Source organism: Scyliorhinus torazame, chromosome 2 (assembly GCF_047496885.1).
Source record: "Scyliorhinus torazame isolate Kashiwa2021f chromosome 2, sScyTor2.1, whole genome shotgun sequence".
Classification (NCBI taxonomy): Eukaryota; Metazoa; Chordata; class Chondrichthyes; order Carcharhiniformes; family Scyliorhinidae; genus Scyliorhinus; species Scyliorhinus torazame.
Window position 1 is genome coordinate 290,462,678 of NC_092708.1, and position 23,539 is coordinate 290,486,216.

The 23,539-nt window shown below is 45.9% G+C and overlaps 1 protein-coding gene across 8 annotated transcripts in view; it reads right to left on the reverse strand.

Moving 5' to 3' along the window:
• The window catches only part of hectd1 (HECT domain containing 1), a 124,584-nt gene that overhangs the window by 45,507 nt on the left and 55,538 nt on the right, over positions 1–23,539 (reverse strand). For 3 of the 8 annotated variants that reach the window (XM_072488179.1, XM_072488198.1, XM_072488154.1), the window contains exons 13-16: positions 22,322–22,544; positions 21,354–21,617; positions 21,051–21,127; positions 795–929 (exon numbers count right to left, since the gene is read on the reverse strand). In XM_072488179.1, the coding sequence (XP_072344280.1) occupies positions 795–929; positions 21,051–21,127; positions 21,354–21,617; positions 22,322–22,544 (699 nt within the window). Of the gene's footprint in view, positions 1–794; positions 930–21,050; positions 21,128–21,341; positions 21,618–22,321; positions 22,545–23,539 lie in introns of all 8 variants that reach the window. The other 5 variants (XM_072488170.1, XM_072488188.1, XM_072488136.1 and 2 more) reach the window with 3 other exon arrangements.

Sequence of the window (23,539 nt, forward strand, 5' to 3'; positions counted from 1 at the left end):
TATCAAGTTGGGAAGAGAAGTAGAAAAGCGAGCCAGAGAGCATAGTACTGGGTGTGGACATTTACGTTACTGACCAGAGGGTCAGGAAATTTTATCCATTAGCTGCAAAGCTTGGAGTCCCAGATCACACAAGCCCTGCGTTTAAATACTGATAATTATGTGGAAACCACATGTGAAACTGCAGTGGATTGCCAACATAGATATGGGGGCAGCACGGTAGCCTTGTGGATAGCACAATTGCTTCACAGCTCCAGGGTCCCAGGTTCGATTCCGGCTTGGATCACTGTCTGTGCGGAGTCTGCACATCCTCCCAGTATGTGCGTGGGTTTCCTCCGGGTGCTCCGGTTTCCTCCCACAGTCCAAAGATGTGCAGGTTAGGTGGATTGGCCATGATAAATTGCCCTTAATGTTGGGTGGGGTTACTGGGTTATGGGGATTGGGTGGAGGTGTTGACCTTGGGTAGGGTGCTCTTTCCAAGAGCCGGTGCAGACTCGATGGACCGAATGGCCTCCTTCTGCACTGCAAATTCTATGATAATCTATGATATGCCACGGATGCTTTTGCAGAACAGCTTGGGTAGCTTTAGGCAGATCGGCACTGAACCACCCATAACAGAAAACCCCCAAAAGCAAAATATGATTATTGGAAAAACATCTGTATTGGTATCTAGATTTCAACTGAAATGTTCCAAAAGGTGACAGAAATATTTACTTACCCCAAATTATATTCAACAGAAATGCAAAGTAGGGCAATTCTGCTCATCTGAAATTCAGGTATTTGTGAATTTTACTTACTTGTCTGTTTGCATGAAGCTCCCATGCACTCTCCAGTTGGGTAGCTATGTTTCGCAATGTGACCACTACTCCACGAGGCATACTTTCTACAGCCTTAAAATGATCGTCATATAAATCTCTGGCCATGGTTCGCACCTGCAAAGAAAAATTCTTCAAAAGTTAGTTTTCTCTTAAAATCAACATAATATATATTCTATATTCAATTGGGAGGCACATAAAAGGGATTTGCTTTCAAGTATTGGGCTAATAAATTAATACGGATCGAGGATTTGCTAACAAATAAGAAAGTTGGGATAAATGGATCAATTTCAAACTGTAATTAGTGGGCTGCCACAGGAGTGGCCTCAATTGTTTAGAATCAACATTAAAGACTTGCCTGAAAAGAAGTGTAGCTAAATTTGCTGAAAAAATGAATATGATTGGAAAGCAAGTTGTGAAGAGGGCAAAGAGAGTCTGAATAGGTTTATAGCTGGGTTGAGTGAGTGGGCAAAAATTTGGCAGCTGGACTACAATGTGGAAAATGTTGTCCACATTGGCAGAAGAGTAGAAAAGTAGATTATTTAAATGTAGAGAGATGGCAGAATGCTGCAGGACAGGGAGATCTGGGTGTCCTTGTACATGAACCACAAAAAGTTAGTAGACAGGTACAGCCACAGTAGTTCATGGAATTAAATTCTATGTATAAATTTGGCTTGAAAAAACAAATCTCGGTAAAAGCGACCACCAAACCATTGTCAACTGTGTTTAAAAACTCCACATGTTCTACATGTGATTCCAGAAATACAACAATGGGTTGACTCTTAAATGCCCTCCGAAATGGCTCAGCAAGCCACTCGCTTCTATCAAACCATTACGAAGTCTGAAAGGAATGAAACCGGCATTGTCCAAGGCACCAGGATGACAAAGGCAAGCCCTGCAAAGTTCCCGTCTGAGGGCTTGTGCCAAAATTGGGTGAGCTGTCCTACAGTCCAGTCAAACAACAGTTAGACATAGTCATACTCAAAGAATCATACCTTGTAGATAATGCCCCAGACACAACCATCACCATCTTGGGTATGTCCGGGGTGGTGTCATTGATTAGAGGGAGTTGCCCTGGGAGCCCTCATCATCAATTCTGGACCCTATGAAGTTAAACATGGGCAAGGAAACCTCCTGCTGATTACCACAGTCTCCCTCAGCCGTACTGAACACCACTTAGAGGAAGTACCAAGAGCAGCAGGGCACAGAATGTACTCTGGGTGGGGGACTTCAATGCCCATCCTCAGAAGTGGTTCAATGGAACGACCACTGACTGAGCGCTAAAGGACACAGCTGCTAGACTGAAGCAAGTGGCAAAAAACCTACTTGACCTTGTCCTCACCAATCTATCTGCCGCAAATACATCTGTCCATGACAGTAACAGTAGGAGTGACCAAATACATTCCTTGTGGACACAAAGTCTACCTTCACACTGAGGATACATTGTGATGTGTGACACCACCATCGTGCTAAATGGGATAGACTTTGAACAGATCCAGCAACTCAAAACTGGGCACCCATGAGGTGCTGTGGGCCATCAGCAGAAATACACAACCACAATCTGTAACTTCATGGCCCAATGAAGAGTGCAAGAGGGCATGCCAGGAGCAGCACCAAGCATACCCAAATGTGAGGTGTCAACTCAATGAAGCTGCATCATAGTACTACATAGTCCACTAGCATTGATCTGGCAATGTAGAAAATTGCCTGGGTATGTCCTGTCCACAAAAGCAGAACAAATCCAAGCCTACCAATTAAAACCCCAACAGTCTACTTGACCATCAGTAAAGTGATGCAAGGAATCATGGACAGTGCTATCATGGCACTTACTCAGAAACAACCTGCATGCTATGCTCAGTTTGGGTTCTGCCAGGGCCACTGGAGTTCCTGATTCATTACAGGCTTGGTCCAAATATGGACAAAAAAAGCTGAACTCCAGAGGGGAGGTGAGAGTGGCTGCCCTTGACATCAAGGGGGCATTTAATGGAATGTGGCATCAAGAAGCCCGAGCAAAACTGGAGTCAACTGTAATCCTCTCCACTGGTTGGCATGATACTTAGCATAAAGTTGAAGATCAATCATCTCAGTCCCAGATCATCACTGCAAGAGTTCATCCAGGCAATGTCCAAGGCGCAACCATCTCCAGTTGCTTCATCAATAACCTTCCGTCCATCATAAGATCAGAAGTGGGGATGTTTGATGATTGCACAATATTCAGAAGCAATCGCGACGACTCAGATACTGAGTCAGTGTCTATATGCAGCAAGACCTGGACAACATTCAAACTTGGGTTGTTAGGTGGCAAATAATATTTATAAGAACATAAGAACTAGGAGCAGGCCATCTGGCCCCTCGAGCCTGCTCCGCCATTCAATGAGATCATGGCTGATCTTTTTTGGACTCGGCTCCACTTTCCGGCCCGAACACCATAACCCTTAATCCCTTTATTCTTCAAAAAACTATCTATCTATCTTTATCTTAAAAACATTTAATGAAGGAGCCCCAACTGCTTCACTGGGCAAAATTCCATAGATTCACAACCCTTTGGGTGAAGATGTTTCTCCTAAACTCAGTCCTAAATCTACTTCCCCTTATTTTGAGGCTATGCCCCCTAGTTCTGCTTTCACCCGCCAGTGGAAACAACCTGCCAGCATCTATCCTATCTATTCCAGTCATAATTTTATACGTTTCTATAAGATCATCCAAATCATCTATGTAAATTGTGAACAATTGTGGGCCCAACGCTGAACCCTGAGGGACACCACTAGCTACTGATTGCCAACCAGAGAAACACCCATTAATCCCCACTCTTTGCTTTCTATTAATTAACCTATCCTCGATCCATGCTACTACTTTACCCTTAATGCCATGCATCCTTCTAAATTCCAACGAGTACAGTCCCAGTCTACTCAACCTCACCTCGTAACCCAACCCCTTCAGCTCTGGGATTAACCTAGTGAATCTCCTCTGCACACCCTCCAGCGCCAGTATATCCTTTCTCAGGTAAGGAGGCCAAAACTGAACACAATACTCCAGGCGTGGCCTCACTAACACCTTATACAAGTGCAGCATGACCTCCCTGGTCTTAAACTCCATCCCTCTAGCAATGAAGGACAGAACTCCATTTGCCTTCTTAATCACCTGTTCTACCTGTAAACCAACTTTTTGCGACTCGTGTACTAGCACACCCAGGTCTCTCTGCACAGCGGCATATTTTAATATTTTATCATTTAAATAATAATCCCTTTTGCTATTATTCCTACCAAAATGGATAACCTCACATTTGTCAACATTGTAGTCCATCTGCCAGACCCTAGCCCATTCATTTAACCTATCCAAATCCCTCTGCAGATTTCCAGTATCCTCTGCACTTTCTGCTTTACCACTCAGCTTACTGTCGTCTGCAAACTTGGACACATTGCACTTGGTCCCCAACTCCAAATCATCTATGTAAATTGTGAACAATTGTGGGCCCAATACTGAACCCTGAGGGACACCACTAGCTACTGATTGCCAACCAGAGAAACACCCATTAATCCCCACTCTTTGCTTTCTATTAATTAACCAATCCTCTATCCATGTTACTACTTTACCCTTAATGCCATGCATCTTTATCTTATGCAGCAATCTTTTGTGTGGCACCTTGTCAAAAACTTTCTGGAAATCCAGATATACCACATCCATTGGCTCCCGGTTATCTACCACACTGGTAATGCCCTCAAAAAATTCCACTAAATTAGTTGAGGCACGACCTGCCCTTTATGAACCCATGCTGCGTCTGCCCAATGGGACAATTTCCATCCAGATGCCACACAAGTGGCAGGCAATCACCATTTCTGGGAGGTGAGTACTTACTTTAAAAAGCCTTACCTTTACAGGAGCAGCCCTTTGGATTTCAGCGGCAGCGGTGCGCAGGGGCCTTCTGGGAGGTGAGTAGTGAATTTAAAAACTCTTACCTGGTCCCGTGTCTGTTCTTCTTTTCTGTTTTATTTGTTTTTATATAAGGCGGGAACCGGAAGTTCGACCCGCGGACCTCTGGGAAGTCCCCCCCCACCCCAACCAATAAATTCTGGTGGAGAGGAAACCCGAGACACTACACGTGTAGTGTCTCCCACCCGCCCTCCTCCTCTAACCTAATAATAAGACCCATTGGTGTGAGGTAAGTGCCATATTATATTATTATTATAGTATTAGCATTGTGCAGGTCAAGGTTCGGAGGTGGAGGAGCAGTCTCTGTCAGCAAGAGAACCTGAGAACATCCAAGACACTCAGAAGGTAAGTAAGTGATTTTTACTCATTTTTACTTTTATACCTTTTTTCAAATTGTGTGTGTCGGGGGGAAACTGAAGTGACATCACAGAAAAGCTGTGGCCAGAGTGGCTGGTTGGGATTCTACACTAAATTAAAAAAAATTTGAGTATTTGGTAACTAATTAAACATAATAACTTAATTATAATTTAGAGGGATATCTAAGCCAGAGATCGGAGAGTACTATAGTTAGCTATCGCATTTCTATTAGAAATCTAGTGCTAGGAAACAGATAGTTGACAGTAACTTTGAAATTTAAAAAAAAATATGACAAATTTTAATTTTAATTAATTTGACGCAATGTCAGTTAGAGGGGTGCTGTGCTCTGACTGTGAGATGTGGCAGGTCCGGGAGGCTTCCAGCGTCCCGGATGGCTTCATCTGCAGAAAGTGCACCCAACTGGAGCTCCTCAGACCGCATGGTCCGGTTGGAGCAGCAATTGGATGCACTTAGGAGCATGCAGGTGGCGGAATGCGTCATAGAGCGCAGTTATGTAAATGTGGTCACACCCAAGGTGCAGGCAGAGAAATGGGTGACCACCAGAAAGGGCAGGCAGTCAGTGCAGGAATCCCCTGTGGTTGTCCCCCTCTCGAACAGATATACCCCTTTGGATACTGTCGGGGGGATAGCCTATCAGGGGAAAACAGCAGCAGCCAGAGCAGTGGCACCACGGCTGGCTCTGATGTTCAGAAGGGAGGGTCAAAGCGCAGAAGAGTAATAGTAATAGGGGACTCTATAGTCAGGGGCACAGATAGGCACTTCTGTGGACGTGAAAGAGACTCCAGGATGGTATGTTGCCTCCCTGGTGCCAGGGTCCAGGATGTCTCCGAACGGGTAGAGGGCATCCTGAAGGGGGAGGGCAAACAGGCAGAGGTCGTTGTACATATTGGTACTAACGACATAGGCAGGAAGGGGCATGAGGTCCTGCAGCAGGAGTTCAGGGAGCTAGGCAGAAAGTTAAAAGACAGGACCTCGAGGGTTGTAATCTCGGGATTACTCCCTGTGCCACGTGCCAGTGAGGCTGGAAATAGGAAGATAGAGCAGCTAAACACGTGGCTAAACAGCTGGTGTAGGAGGGAGGGTTTCCATTATCTGGACCACTGGGAGCTCTTCCGGGGCAGGTGTGACCTGTATAAGAAGGACGGGTTGCATCTAAACCGGAGAGGCATAAATATCCTGGCCGCGAGGTTTGCTAGTGTCACACGGGAGGGTTTAAACTAGTATGGCAGGGGGGTGGGCACGGGAGCAATAGGTCAGAAGGTGAGAGCATTGAGGGAGAACTAGGGAATAGGGACAGTGTGGCTCTGAGGCAGAGCAGACAGGGAGAAGTTGCTGAACACAGCGGGTCTGGTGGCCTGAAGTGCATATGTCTTAATGCAAGGGGCATTACGGGTAAGGCAGATGAACTTAGAGCTTGGATTAGTACTTGGAACTATGATGTTGTTACCATTACAGAGACCTGGTTGAGGGAAGGGCAGGATTGGCAGCTAAACGTTCCAGGATTTAGATGTTTCAGGCGGGATAGAGGGGGATGTAAAAGGGGGGGCGGAGTTGCGCTACTGGTTCGGGAGAATATCACAGTTGTACTGCGAGAGGACACCTCAGAGGGCAGTGAGGCTATATGTGTAGAGATCAGGAATAAGAAGGGTGCAGTCACAATGTTGGGGGTATACTACAGGCCTCCCAACAGCCAGCGGGAGATAGAGGAGCAGATAGGTAGACAGATTTTGGAAAAGAGTAAAAACAACAGGGTTGTGGCGATGGGAGACTTCAACTTCCCCAATATTGACTGGGACTCACTTAGTGCCAGGGGCTTAGACGGGGCAGAGTTTGTAAGGAGCATCCAGGAGGGCTTCTTAAAACAATATGTCGACAGTCCAACTAGGGAAGGGGCGGTACTGGACCTGGTATTGGGGAATGAGCCCGGCCAGGTGGTAGATGTTTCAGTAGGGGAGCATTTCGGTAACAGTGACCACAATTCAGTAAGTTTTAAAGTACTGGTGGACAAGGATAAGAGTGGTCCGAGGATGAATGTGCTAAATTGGGGGAAGGCTAATTATAACAATATTAGGCGGGAACTGAAGAACATAGATTGGGGGCGGATGTTTGAGGGCAAATCAACATCTGACATGTGGGAGGCTTTCAAGTGGCAGTTGAAAGGAATACAGGACCGGCATGTTCCTGTGAGGAAGAAAGGTAAATACGGCAATTTTCGGGAACCTTGGAAGACGAGTGATATTGTAGGCCTCGTCAAAAAGAAAAAGGAGGCATTTGTCAGGGCTAAAAGGCTGGGAACAGACGAAGCCTGCGTGGAATATAAGGAAAGTAGGAAGGAACTTAAGCAAGGAGTCAGGAGGGCTAGAAGGGGTCACGAAAAGTCAGTGGCAAATAGGGTTAAGGAAAATCCCAAGGCTTTTTACACGTACATAAAAAGCAAGAGGGTAGCCAGGGAAAGGGTTGGCCCACTGAAGGATAGGCAAGGGAATCTGTGTGTGGAGCCAGAGGAAATGGGCGAGGTACTAAATGAATACTTTGCATCAGTATTCACCAAAGAGAAGGAATTGGTAGATGTTGAGTCTGGAGAAGGGGGTGTAGATAGCCTGGGTCACATTGTGATCCAAAAATACGAGGTGTTGGGTGTCTTAAAAAATATTAAGGTAGATAAGTCCCCAGGGCCTGATGGGATCTACCCCAGAATACTGAAGGAGGTTGGAGAGGAAATTGCTGAGGCCTTGATAGAAATCTTTGGATCCTCGCTGTCTTCAGGGGATGTCCCGGAGGACTGGAGAATAGCCAATGTTGTTTCTCTGTTTAAGAAGGGTAGCAAGGATAATCCCAGGAACTACAGGCCGGTGAGCCTTACTTCAGTGGTAGGGAAATTACTGGAGAGAATTCTTCGAGACAGGATCTACTCCCATTTGGAAGCAAATGGACGTATTAGTGAGAGGCAGCACGGTTTTGTGAAGGGGAGGTCGTGTCTCACTAACTTGATAGAGTTTTTCGAGGAGGTCACTAAGATGATTGATGCAGGTAGGGCAGTAGATGTTGTCTATATGGACTTCAGTAAGGCCTTTGACAAGGTCCCTCAGGGTAGACTAGTACAAAAGGTGAAGTCACACGGGATCAGGGGTGAGCTTGCAAGGTGGATACAGAACTGGCTAGGCAATAGAAGGCAGAGAGTAGCAATGGCGGGATGCGACCAGTGGTGTTCCACAGGGATCAATGCTGGGACCTTTGCTCTTTGTAGTATATATAAATGATTTGGAGGAAAATGTAACTGGTCTGATTAGTAAGTTTGCAGACGACACAAAGGTTGGTGGAATTGCGGATAGCGATGAGGACTGTCGGAGGATACAGCAGGATTTAGATTGTCTGGAGACTTGGGCGGAGAGATGGCAGATGGAATTTAATCCGGACAAATGTGAGGAAATGCATTTTGGAAGGTCTAATGCAGGTAGGGAATATACAGTGAATGGTAGAACCCTCAAGAGTATTGAAAGTCAAAGAGATCTAGGAGTACAGGTCCACAGGTCATTGAAAGGGGCAACACAGGTGGAGAAGGTAGTCAAGAAGGCATACGGCATGCTTGCCTTCATTGGCCGGGGCATTGAGTATAAGAATTGGCAAGTCATGTTGCAGCTGTATAGAACCTTAGTTAGGCCACGCTTGGAGTATAGTGTTCAATTCTGGTCGCCACACTACCAGAAGGATGTGGAGGCTTTAGAGAGGGTGCAGAAGAGATTTACCAGAATGTTGCCTGGTATGGAGGGCATTAGCTATGAGGAGCGGTTGAATAAACTCGGTTTGTTCTCACTGGAACGAAGGAGGTTGAGGGGAGACCTGATAGAGGTATACAAAATTATGAGGGGCATAGACAGAGTGGATAGTCAGAGGCTTTTCCCCAGGGTAGAGGGGTCAATTACTAGGGGGCATAGGTTTAAGGTGAGAGGGGCAAGGTTTAGAGTAGATGTACGAGGCAAGTTTTTTACGCAGAGGGTAGTGGGTGCCTGGAACTCGCTACCGGAGGAGGTAGTGGAAGCAGGGACGATAGGGACATTTAAGGGGCATCTTGACAAATATATGGATAGGATGGGAATAGAAGGATACGGACCCAGGAAGTGTAGAAGATTGTAGTTTAGTCGGGCAGCATGGTCGGCACGGGCTTGGAGGGCCGAAGGGCCTGTTCCTGTGCTGTACATTTCTCTGTTCTTTGTTATTTCCAACAACAGAGAAACTAATCATCTCCCCATAGCATTCAATGGCATCCATCACCAAATCTCCCACTATCAACATAGCCATATAAATACAAGAGCTGGCCAGAGGCTTGGAATCCTGTAACAAATCACTTCCTGACTCCCCAAACCTGTCTGCCACCCACAAGGCACAAGTCAGTCAGGAGTGTGTTGGAATACTCTCCACTTTCCTGAACAAGTGCAGCTCTATTAACACTCAAAGCTCAACAGGACTAAACAGCCCACTTGATTGGTACCCCATCCATCACCTCCAACATCCACTCTCATCACCAGCAATGCACAGTGGAAGCCATGTGTACCATCTATAAGATGCATTGCAGCAATTCATCAAGGCTCCTTCGACAGCCCCTTCCAAACCTTCAATCGTTACCACTTAGAAGAGCAAGGGTATGGGAACACCACCGCCTGCAAGTTCCACACCAAACCATGCACCATCCGGACTTGAAATTATATCATCGTTCCTTCACTGTAACTGGGTCAAAATCCTAGAACTCCCTCCCAAACCACACTGTGGTTGTACTGTAGCTACTTAAAATGGCCAACTCCTGATTCAAAATGGCGAACGGCAAAGGCTGATGGGAAAGTCAGCCAACAAGACAAAAATGAGCAGCTGCAGGTTGGCTGTGTATTTACCTCTGGAAAGGCCAGACACTATCGATACCAGCAACCATCAGCATAACAAAACAACAGCCATCTGCATACTAATGAGCAATCCCCGGGAACAATAAGCAACATTTAGACACACAAAGCAAAATCAGACTCTTCAGCGCCAGCAGAAGCCTACACAAGGTGGTGAATGAGCACCTCAAGACCGCCCATCGATCAGGGAACCGCTCCAGCATTGGAGAAAATCGAACCAAGCGATTGGGACAAAGTCCAATCACTTGGGACCAGGTACAGGGTCTGCCCCGAAAGGTGGGAAGCCCCTGGGGACTATAAGAATTGAGCCCCAAGTTCAAATCACTCTCTTCTCTTCCTCTCCACCTCTTTGCGCTTTTCGTCCTGCCCGGGTCACCCAGCAACAACGAACCAACATTGACCGTGACCGGTGCCAGTGACTCCAGTGAAGATCGAACTCGCAAGTTTAATTCAACGCTCGCTACGAGATAGGCGCTCCTAGCTACCAATCTGTACCAACTTCGAATCCCGCAGGCTCAGAACCCGAACGAAAGGCCATTTGTTTCCCTGACCTGGTGGGCCAGTTCAATGTTAAGTATAGGCCTGTTAGTTATAGAAGTAGCTTAGATGTAGAATTTGTGCACGAGTAGCGATTACTGTGTATAATAAATGTGCTTTGATTTAAACCTTACTAATCGGTGTATTGGATTATTGATCATTACTCGGACTTGAACCACGTGGCGGTATCATAAAGATACCTGGCAACTCGAGAGCAAAAGGTGATAAAACAGAGCAATTGAACTAAGGCAAAATTAGCAACATTACCTATGCCAAATGGACTGCAGCAGTTTGTGACGGTGGCTCACCACCACCTTCTCAAAGGCTAATGTGGAATGGACAATAGAAAAGCTGGCCTAGCCAACAATGCCAAGGTCCCAAGAAAGTAAGTAATTTGACGGGGTCATGTGATGCGAGCTTGGGGGTAGCTGCTTTCTTGCGGGCTCTGGTGCCACTCGCTTATAATCGTCATTTATCCTGATTGCCCGACATTTATCGACCTAATCCAAGAATTTATATTTGCTGTTATGACAGTGGTTAGCACTGCTGCCTCACACACCAGGGACCCGGTTCAATTGCGGCCTTGGGTGACTGTCTGTGTGGAGTTTGCACTTTCTTCCAGTGTCTGTGTGAGGAGTGGGTGCTGATTAACCCGGGCAATCAGCTACTGCAGAAACGGGAGTGGCTGCTGGAGGCTGTATCAGTGGCGGTGACTATAACAGAGACCCAGGGAGGCAGAAAGCCAATTGCACCGGACTCTACATCAGCCTCATGTGGTCACACACTGCAATGTATCCAGAATTCACCCAGGGAGAAAATGGGAAAAAAGGTCAGGCAATCCTCGGGGATCATTTTTAGAGACCTTTCGGCGATCTATTTTACATCATCCCACGGCCCACCCGTGGGTCGCGACCCCCATTTTGAGAAACACTGGGCTATACCATCTGGCCTCTCACCTAGATTCAGAGACTGGGTTAGGATGGATTCAGCGTCCATCTGGCTTGACATTGAAGCAGAACACTGGTCTTTTTGTTTTAATGGTGTTATTAAGGCGGGCTATACATAGCAAATATGAGCCGGAGGAGGCCTCTTGGTCCTTCGAGCCTGCTCCGCCATTCATCACGATCATGGCTGATCATCCAACTCAATAGCCAAACCCTGCTTTCCACCTATAACCTTTGATCCCATTCGCCCCATGTTACACCTAGCCGCCTCTTGAACATATTTCATTACTACTTCCTGTGGTAATTAATTCCACAAGCTCACCACTCTGAGTGAAGAAATATTTCCTCATCTCTGTTCGAAATGGTTTACCCTGAATCCTCAGACTGTGACCCTGTGCAGTAGCTGATCGCCCAGTAACAAACCGTTACTTGGCTTGATCCAGAAAGACAAGGCGATACCGCCGATAGCATCGGCCAGGATCCAGCAATGGGCACGATTGGTAGCAACATACGAGTATGCCTGGGCGCACAGATTGCGCATGTGGATGCAGTGAGCTAACTCACATTGTCGACCACCCACCACCCCCCAAGCAGTGGATAAAGTCATGTTGATGCTTAATTTGGATGCTTTGCCGATAACAGTTTCACAAATTCATGTGCAGACGCAAAAAGGACCCTGCATTGGCAAAGGTGCACCACGTCATCCTACATGGGGGGCTGCAGAGAAAACTGCCTGAAGAACTGCGGATTTTCACAACTAAGCAACAGGAGCTTAGCAGTGAAGACGGCATTCCCTTCTGGGGAGCCAGTGTACTGGTCCAAGGCAAGGTAGGAAAGCTATACTGCATCACCTGTGCAATGGACACCTGGGGGTGTCCAAAATGAAGATGTTCGCCAGAGGTTGTGTGTGGTGCCCAAAGTTCGATGGTGAGATCTCCAGAGAATGTACCATGACCACCAGAACAGAAGATCCGTAGACTGCTGTGTGTGTGTGTGTGTGTGTGTGTGTAATAACCCTCATGAGACACACGGGGATGACCCAATTGCTCTCCCCATGAGGCTCATGGAATACCAGCTCCCTCGCTAAAGGACGGAGCCTAGCAGCTGGGGTACTTAATGAGGTACTTAAAAGCCAGCCAGGATTGGGACCGGCATGATCAATAGTTCCGGCGGGGAAGTATGTGCTGTATGCCAAGTTGCGGCCTTTACATTTGTTTGCCTAAATAAACGTTTGTTGTTTGTTGGATTCCTGAAGATATTATAATACCAAAAGAAGCTTTTACGTTTCCCCGGAAGCTTACTCTCTTACTCTATTTTCCTCTTCTTACTCAGTCCCTTTGTCCTCCTTCGCTTAATTCTAAACTGCTCCCATTCAACAGGGGTGGTACCAGGGGATTGGAGAGTGGCGAATGTCGTGCCCCTGTTCAAAAAAGGAACTAGGGATAACCCTGGGAATTACAGGCCAGTTAGTCTTACTTCGGTGGTAGGCAAAGTAATGGAAAGGGTACTGAAGGATAGGATTTCTGAGCATCTGGAAAGACACTGCTTGATTAGGGATAGTCAGCACGGATTTGTGAGGGGTAGGTCTTGCCTTACAAGTCTTATTGAATTCTTTGAGGAGGTGACCAAGCATGTGGATGAAGGTAAAGCAGTGGATGTAGTGTACATGGATTTTAGTAAGGCATTTGATAAAGTTCCCCATGGTAGGCTTATGCAGAAAGTAAGGAGGCATGGGATAGTGGGAAATTTGGCCAGTTGGATAACAAACTGGCTAACCAATAGAAGTCAGAGAGTGGTGGTGGATGGCAAATATTCAGCCTGGATCCCAGTTACCAGTGGCGTACCGCAGGGATCAGTTCTGGGTCCTCTGCTGTTTGTGATTTTCATTAATGACTTGGATGAGGGAGTTGAAGGGTGGGTCAGTAAATTTGCAGACGATACGAAGATTGGTGGAGTTGTGGATAGTAAGGAGGGCTGTTGTCGGCTGCAAAGAGACATAGATAGGATGCAGAGCTGGGCTGAGAAGTGGCAGATGGAGTTTAACCCTGAAAAGTGTGAGGTTGTCCATTTTGGAAGGACAAATATGAATGCAGAATACAGGGTTAACGGTAGAGTTCTTGGCAATGTGGAGGAACAGAGAGATCTTGGGGTCTATGTTCATACATCTTTGAAAGTTGCCACTCAAGTGGATAGAGCTGTGAAGAAGGCCTATGGTGTGCTCGCGTTCATTAACAGAGGGATTGAATTTAAGAGCCGTGAGGTGATGATGCAGCTGTACAAAACTTTGGTAAGGCCACATTTGGAGTACGGTGTACAGTTCTGGTCGCCTCGTTTTAGGAAGGATGTGGAAGCTCTGGAAAAGGTGCAAAGAAGATTTACCAAGATGTTGCCTGGAATGGAGAGTAGGTCTTACGAGGAAAGGTTGAGGGTGCTAGGCCCTTTCCCATTAGAGCGGAGAAGGATGAGGGGCGACTTGATAGAGGTTTATAAGATGATCAGGGGAATAGATAGAGGAGACAGTCAGAGACTTTTTCCCCAGGTGGAACAAACCATTACGAGGGGACATAAATTTAAGGTGAAAGGTGGAAGATATAGGAGGGATATCAGAGGTAGGTTCTTTACCCAGAGAGTAGTGGGGGCATGGAATGCACTGCCTGTGGAAGTAGTTGAGTCGGAAACATTAGGGACCTTCAAGCAGCTATTGGATAGGTACATGGATTACGGTAAAATGATATAGTGTAGATTTGTTCTTAAGGGCAGCACGGTAGCATTGTGGATAGCACAATTGCTTCACAGCTCCATGGTCCCAGGTTCGATTCCGGCTTGGGTCATTGTCTGTGCGGAGTCTGCACGTCCTCCCAGTGTCTGCGTGGGTTTCCTCCGGGTGCTCCGGTTTCCTCCCACAGTCCAAAGATGTGCGGGTTAGGTGAATTGGCCAATGATAAATTGCCCTTAATGTCCAAATTGCCCTTGGTGTTGGGTGGAGGTGTTGAGTTTGGGTAGGGTGCTCTTTCCAAGAGCTGGTGCAGACTCAAAGGGCCAAATGGCCTCCTTCTGCACTGTAAATTCAATGATAATCTATGATTAATCTAGGACAAAGGTTCGGCACAACATCGTGGGCCGAAGGGCCTGTTCTGTGCTGTATTTTCTATGTTCTATGTTATTCCTCAGGTCTGCTGTTTATTCTGGCCAATTTGCATGCTCCTTCCTTGGATTTATTACAATCTAGAATTTCCCTTGCAAGCCATGGTTTGGCCCCCTTCCCCATTTTATTTTTGCGCCAGACAAGCAAACAATTGTTGCAGTTCACCATGTGCTTTGAATGTTCGCCATTGCCTATCCACTGTTATCCCTTTAAGTAACATTCTCCAATCCATCACAACTAGTGTGCGCCTCATATCATCTTAGTTTCCTTCATTTAGATTCAGAACCCTAGTCTCAGAATCAAGTATATTATTCTCAATCTTGAAGAAGAATTCTATCAAATTATGGCTGCTTATCCCCAAGGGACAACTAGATTGCCAATTATTCCTTCCCATTACACAATACCCAGTCTAGGATTGCCTGTTCTCTAGTTGGTTTGTTAAGGCAGAAGATTAAGTCTGAAGGCTAGTCAAGATGTTGACTGGTGAAGCAGAGGCAGCACATTCTAGACTTGCTCCCTTTTTTTGTTGAAAACCTATAGAGATTATGGAAGTGACATTTGCAATCCTCACTGTGCTGAAGTTCTCAATAGGGGCATTGTAATTTGTCCTAGTATTTTTCAGTAGGGGACTCTGCTGGCTGTACACTTACCTAAACAAGATCAGGCTCAGAAATAACCATCATTCTACTCAAAGAGCCTTCTGGCACCCAGAAAGGTGAAGGAACTAGGTACAAGGAAAACTAGATTCACCTTAGCTGAACCCATTCCGCAACACCATAACGCCATCATGCATCATTCCACAATGGTAAGATATACAATGTTTCAATTGGTTATGTGCTAAAACCCAAATAATCAAAAATCATGATAGTTATTTGCCCTTGCCTGGCAATTAGTGTCAGCATACCACTGCAAACATTGTTAAACCAATTAGTGTACAAAACGGAATTTTTAATAATGGGAACAAGAGATGCTACTTAGGTCCATTCTTCCCCTCCTTTCCCCAACACTATTTGAAATCTCTCTTGTGCAATGTGTTATAACCAGTGAATCGCCCCCGGCAAAGTGTTTTTCTGATAATTGCAAATGTGAATATTCTCATTAGGAACATAAATAAGATAGAAAGTGAATGCAGGTAGATACTGAATGCAAGGGCAACAGACAAACAAGAGGAACAGGAAAGTGGAATGGACTATCACAATCTATGTACTGTTTTCCTGCCACCCGTCCTCACCCAGATTGATGTATCTAACCACAATCAGAACCGCAGTTGTCCCTGCAAAGGTATGGAGCATTGGGAAAAACATTTTAAAAAACAGGAAAATAACAGAAACAAATAGGGCAAAAAGATGGATTGTTGACTAGCTAAATATGATACGTAGAGAGAGAGAGAGAGAGAGAGAGAGAGAGAGAGAGAGAGAGAGAGAGAGAGCGAGAGCGAATCTGAAGAGGCGTGAGGGCACCACGAAGATGGCAGCTGAGATAGAGAATCCAACTTATAAATGGACCTGCTGCAGCATTGCTCATTGTATTATTTCTACAGGAGCATGATCTGCACCTTGACTCGACATACGTTTTGGCAAACAGTCCCATATAAACATACGTTTTGGCAAACAGTCCCATATAAACATACTAACAAAACAAAAAAGCTTAAGCTTCTACACTATACATTGACTGCATTGGGCTCTCCTGCTCACTTTAAGAAAGTACGAAGTCTTACAACACCAGGTTAAAGTCCAACAGGTTTGTTTCGATGTCACTAGCTTTCGGAGCGCTGCTCCTTCCTCAGGTGAATGAAGAGGTATGTTCCAGAAACATATATATAGACAAATTCAAAGATGCCAAACAATGCTTGGAATGCGACCATTAGCAGGTGATTAAATCTTTACAGATCCAGAGATGGGGTAACCCCAGGTTAAAGAGGTGTGCATTGTATCAAGCCAGGACAGTTGGTAGGATTTTGCAGGCCAGATGGTGGGGAATGAATGTAATGCGACATGAATCCCAGGCCCCGGTTCAGGCCGCACTCATGTGTGCGGAACTTGGCTATAAGTTTCTGCTTGGCGATTCTGCGTTGTCGCGCGTCCTGAAGGCCGCCTTGGAGAACGCTTACCCGGAGATCAGAGGCTGAATGCCCTTGACTGCTGAAGTGTTCCCCGACTGGAAGGGAACATTCCTGCCTGGTGATTGTTGCGCGATGTCCGTTCATTCGTTGTCGCAGCGTCTGCATGGTCTCGCCAATGTACCACGCTTCGGGACATCCTTTCCTGCAGCGTATGAGGTAGACAACGTTGGCCGAGTCGCAAGAGTGTGTACCGCGTACCTGGTGGGTGGTGTTCTCACGTGTAATAGTGGTATCCATGTCGATGATCTGACACGTCTTGCAGAGATTGCCATGGCAGGGTTGTGTGGTGTCGTGGTCACTGTTCTGAAGACTGTGTAGTTTGCTGCAAACAATGGTTTGTTTGAGGTTGCGCGGTTGTTTGAAGGCAAGTAGTGGGGGTGTGGGAATAACCTTGGCAAGATGTTCATCGTCATCAATGACATGTTGAAGGCTGTGAAGAAGATGACGTAGTTTCTCCGCTCCGGGGAAGTACTGGACGACGAAGGGTATTCTGTCAGTCGTGTCCCATGTTTGTCTTCTGAGGAGGTCGGTGCGGTTTTTCGCTGTGGCGCGTTGGAACTGTCAATCGATGAGTCGAGTGCCATATCCCGTTCGTACGAGGGCATCTTTCAACGTCTGTTACGCTCCTCCTCGTCTGAGCAGATCCTGTGTATACGGAGCGCTTGTCCATAGGGGATGGCTTCTTTAATGTCTTTAGGGTGGAAGCTGGAGAAGTGGAGCATCGTGAGGTTATCCGTGGGTTTGCGGTAAAGCGAAGTGCTGAGGTGACCGTCCTTGATGGAGAAGAGTGTGTCCAAGAATGCAACTGATTTTGGAGAGTAGTCCATGGTGAGTCTGATGGTTGGATGGAACTTACTGATGTCATCGTGTAGTCGTTTCAGTGATTCTTCGCCGTGGGTCCAAAGGAAAAAAATGTAATCGATGTATCTGGTTGAAGGTCCTGTGCGGTGAGTAGGTCCTGTTCAAACTTGTGCATGAAGATGTTGGCGTATTGGGGTACGAATTTGGTCCCTATGGTTGTTCCGTGCATCTGGATGAAGAACTTTCCAGGACCTGGGATTCATGTTGCATTACATTCATCCCCCACCATCTGGCCTGCGAAATCCTACCAACTGTCCTGGCTTGATACAATTCACACCTCTTTAACCTGGGGTTACCCCATCTCTGGATCTGCAAAGATTTAATCACCTGCTAATGGTCACATTCCAAGCATTGTTTGGCATCTTTGAATTTGTCTATATATGTGTTTCTGGAACAGACCTCTTCATTCACCTGAGGAAGGAGCAGCGCTCCGAAAGCTAGTGACATCGAAACAAACCTGTTGGACTTTAACCTGGTGTTGTAAGACTTTGTACTGTGCTCACCTCAGTCCAACGCCGGCATCTCCACATCACTTTAAGAAAGATCAAAGACTTTTTAAAAAACAAGTTTATAAATATTAGATTCTCAACACAAAATGGCATTTACCATAAATATTGGGCACAATTCTCCGGTCCTTAAGTGCCTGTGCCAACAGTGAATCCGCGGGTGATTCACGACATGGACCCCTCAGCGATTCCAGTGAGGGGCTAGCACCGGCACTGGGTGGAGCACTGGTGCATGTGCAGGCCTGACGAGCAACACCAGTTGTGCCGGAATCCTGACCCCACAGCCCACCCCTTGGCCACCCCCCAACACCCCCCTCAGCCCTAGCAGCAGCCCCCTGGCCAGTGGAACGGATCCTGGATGAGTGTGGCGGCGCTAGACACGGTCTGCAGCCGACATGCCAGGTTCCCGAACGCTCGCACCACATGTGGCCCGCGCCATCAAGAACTGGGCCCATCGGGGCAGAGCATCGCGGGTGGGCCGGCTGATGACGCACCAATGGCTTTGCAACTGCACGCGCCGTGTGTCCCGACAATGCCGATTTAGAGGGGGCAGAGCATCACAAAACGGTGTCAAACCGTCGCTTGCCCCGACTCCAGTGGTGTAAGTCATTTTCCACCCAATCGCCGATCCTGGCGCCGGGCCACAGAGTATCCCGCCCATTGCATTACAGAGTACAGTACCTCACAGTCACTAATCTCTTTAATGTAGGGTAGTCCTCTCTGAACACAGGATTAGGCCTGGAGGATTTCAAATGTCATGCCTTTGTTTAAGAAAGGGGCAAAGAGGGCAGCACGGTGGTGCAGTGGTTAGCATTGCTGCCTCACGCAGGTCCCAGGTTCAATCCCGGCTCTGGGTCACTGTCTGTGTGGAGTTTGCACATTCTCCCAGTGTTTGCGTGGGTTTCGCCCCCACATGCCAAAGGACAGCATGGTAGCATAGTAGGGCAGCACGGTAGCACAGTTGCTTCACAGCACCAGGGTCCCAGGTTCGATTCCCAGCTTGGGTCACTGTCTGTCCGCACATTCTCCCAGTGTCTGCATGCGTTTCCTCCGGGTGCTCCGGTTTCCTCCCACAGTCCAAAGATGTGCAGGTTAGGTGGATTAGCCTTGTTAAATTGCCCTTAGTGTCCAAAAAAGGCTAGGTGGGGTTACTGGGATAAAGTGGAGGTGTGGGGCTTAACTGGGGGGGGGGGGGGGGGGGGGGGGGGGGGGTGCAGACTCTTGGTGCACTGTAAATTCTATGTTCTATGATGTGCTGGTTAGGTGGATTGGCGACGCTAAATTGCCCCTTAATTGGAAAAAAATGATTTTTTATTAAAAAAAGAAAGGAGCAAAGGATAACCCAGGAAACTACAGACCTGTCGTCTTGACATCAACTGGTGTGAAAACTGATGGAGGCCATAATACTGGATGAGATAAATATACACTTACAGAAAATAAGGTAATACTAGGCAGTCAACAAGGCTTTGTCAAGGGCAGGTCATGTCGGACAAATTTTATTGAGTTCTTTGACGAGGTGACACAGGGAATGGATGAAGGCAGTGTACATTTGGACTTTCAGAAAGCATTTGATATGGTGCCACATGGCAGGTTGGTTGGCAAATTAAAAATGTTTGAGATTGATGTGTCCTTGGCAGCATGGATTAGAAGTTGGCTAAGAGATAGGAAACAGGGTAGGTATAGATGGGCATTTCTCAGACTGGAGACAAGTTGAAAGTAGTGTTCTCCAGGGCTTAGTGTTGGGACCCTTGCTTTTTCTGATTTATATAAATGCTTTAGAAGTAGGTGTTGAGGGCAAAATCTCTAAATATGCAGATGATACTAAGCTAGGTAGAATAGTGAATTGTGAGGATGATGTTGAGTGACTTGAGGGACACTGACAAGTTGGTCAAATGGGCAGACACCTGGCAGATGAACGTCAGTGCAGTGAAATAGGAGGTAACGCATTTTGGTAGAAGAAACATGGGGAGACAATATAGGCTCAATGGTACAACTTTGAGGGGAGTACAGGAGCAGAGGGACCTCGGATTCAAATGTATAATTCTCTGAAGGTGGCCAGACAAGTTGAAACAGTTGTTAAGAAGGCTGAGAGGACCTTTGGGTTTATAAATAGAGGCATGGTGTATAAAAGCAAGGAATTGATGCTACGCCTCTACAAATCACTGGTCAGACCACATTTCGAGTATGGTGTTCGGTTCTGGACACTTTACTTAAGGAAAGATGTTAAAGCCCTGGCGAGAGAGTGTAGAGATTTTCTAGAATGATACCTGGAAAGAGGAATTTTAGATACAAGGAAAGATTGGAGTCGTTGGGCTGGTTCTCCTTGGAGCAGAGAAGATGAAGAGGTGACCTTATTGAGGTGTCCAAATTATAAACAATTTGACAGGGTAAAGAATATTCTGTTTCCACTAGTTGGTATGTCAGTGACTAGGGGTCACAATTTCAAGATGGTCAGTAAGAGAACTAGGAGTGAGATGTGGATAAACTTATTTTCTCAAGAGTTGTTGGGGTTTGGAATGCGCTGTCTGGGAGAGTGGTGGAAGTGGAGTCCATAGGAGATTTAAAAAGAGAGCTGAATATATATTTGAAAGTGATTAATTTAGAGGGCTACGGAGTGGGACTAGCTAGGTTGCTCTTCTGGGAGCCGGTGCTGACAAGATGGACAGAATGTCCTCCTTCTGTGCTGCAAATAACAAAAATGTTACATATCCTCGCCTCCATCATGATGTTCATATTATACTTTGAGAATGTCAGGATCATAAATTTCCAATCCTAGTTTTGCTCCAGGAATAAAACTCAAGTCTTCCAACCTTCAATAAGATATGGGTTAACATAAAGAAGCCAATCCTGATCATAAATGGTTGGTATTATTCGTGTTAATATAGAAATATAATTTGCATGATTTTATTGACTATCAACTCACCTTCTGTTTAGTTTTCTCTAGCTTTGATTTCAGTTTTCGCCCTCTTTTGCCAGTCCAACCAGCGACAAATTCTGATCCTCCAAAACAAGAAATAAGCTTCAAATCAAATAATTCTTCTTTTCAACAAAAAGGCTTGCACTTATATAGTGCCTTTCACAACCATATAATCTCTTAAAGCACTTTACTGCCCAAAAAAGATATTTTGGGACTGTAGTCACTGTTGTAATGTAAGAAAGCTAAAGATTTTTACAACAGCCAAAAATAGTGGTATACAATAATCCACAATTTTACCTGCACCCTTACCAAGTGATGTTTCTGCAGTAAATGAATGCTTGGTCCCCCTATTGGATTCAAACACAAATCCAGGCAGATCCTCCTTCAATATAGTGGCCTGTTGGCCATCGGAATTGTGTATTGCAATTTCTCCTTCTTTTAGACAGGTAAGGGACCAGTTCCCTACAGTAAGCTTTGTTGGTCCCGGTGCAGTCAGAATAGGTTGGCTGGTCGTCACAGGTTTGACCTGACTTCGAGCCCGTTGCAACTTTTCCAAGAACTCACTTCTGCTTTCTGTTACATACAGATAGACAAAACAAAAATGTTTCATGCAGCCATGCGGAATGTTTTACTATGTCATACCATACTATCAACAACGGTTAAAAAATATCTCAACTCTTTGCACTATAAACTCAAAAATAGGATATTAAAATAAATATTTCACTTACTCGGTAGCAAACTTGAAGTTTGCTACAATGTTACGTATAAGGTTCACATACTAAGATGGTCCATGGAATATGGAATACTGATTTGCTTCTTTAAGTTCCCACTTTTTTGAAATGTAATGGGGTAGTACAGGAGAGAACCCAGGCACTTTCCCACAGAAAGGAAAGGAGAAACATTGGAGACTGCTGAAACAATATGGTTGCAAGAAGCCTGGGATAAACTTGCCTGTTCACTGTACTGCAAGGTCCAGAAGCGCATGTACACGCACACACAAATTTTTCTTGCTATCCTTAAATAGCTACTCATGCCACAGCCCACTCTACCAAAGCTGACAACACAGAGATCGAAACGGTCGGCGAGGATATATTGGCTGCTCTGTCCTTGAACTTCCACCAGCTGCATTCAACATTGCAGCCGGGTGGGAAGCAGCCTTTATGGACCCCAAAATGGAGCATGAGCCCCCCTAGGCCTTGCATCCTTAGACATATCACACAACACATGTACTTGCTCAGCCATCAGGGAATCTATGCAGTTCAGTATGTACATTTTACCTGAGCTGTCAGAACCACCTTCTGGGCTTCCACTAGAATACATGGTGGCTAATTTTCCATCTAAGATGAATCGAAACCATCCATTACTACCATTTGATAACTCTAAAGCAGCTGCATCACTCCAGATGTATAAACAATCTCGTCCTCTGATGATAGACCAATCTCTCCAATGGTATGGCTTGCCTTGCTGAATTTCTTTAGCATCCTCTTGAGGTTCATCATCCTGAAAAGAAAATACAGCTGTTACAACAGCTGTGAATCTGTATTCACTTGAACCAAGAGCCAACTGCTGTCTTTAAAAGCCCCAATTGCCAATAACAATCGTTCTGAACAATTTTGGTAGTTACAACACTTTTCAAATAGTTTGACTACGGTTTAAATGCAGAAAACAAATAACTGAATCCCGTTATATCGTACACAATTGAAGCCAACTTTAATTTCAAAATAGAGCAACATTTACATGAATTAACAGAGTCAGTATATGGTAAATGTTACCAAAGTTCAACATTTTGCTCAGTTAGTTTCCCAAAGTAACAAAGAAAACCTGTCACCAAACATGTTGGAATACAATTTCAGTTTTCGAACATCTGCAGCATTTTGCTTTTTAATGCAATAATAATCTTTATTTGTGTTATACGTAGGCTTACATTAACACTGCAATGAAGTTACTGTGCAAATCCCTTTTTCGTCACACTAAGGCACACTTTCCCACAGAAAAGAAAGGAGAAACATTGGAGACTGCTGAAACAATATGGTTGCAAGAAGCCTGGGATAAACTTGCCTGTTCACTGTACTGCAAGGTCCAGAAGCGCATGTACACGCACACTGAAATTTTTCTTGCTATCCTTAAATAGCTACTCATGCCGCAGCCCACTCTACCAAAGCTGACAACATAGATCGAAACGGTCGGCGAGGATATATTGGCTGCTCTGTCCTTGAAGCAATGAGCTCCTGGCTCCACATCGTTGGACGATGTCTGACCCATGGCCACAGTACCACCATCCACCCGGACCATCCCTGCATGCGGCTGTGACACTGCAGCGCACGGTCCCTTCCTCTGCCCGGGGGAGTGGTGAGGGCGGCCCAGGGGGAAGGCACCTGTTTGGATACACCAAGGGAGAATTCAGAATGTCCAATTCCCCTAACAAGCACGTTTTTTCGGGACTTGTGGGAGGAAACCGGAGCACCCGGAGGAAACCAACGCAGACACTGGGAGAA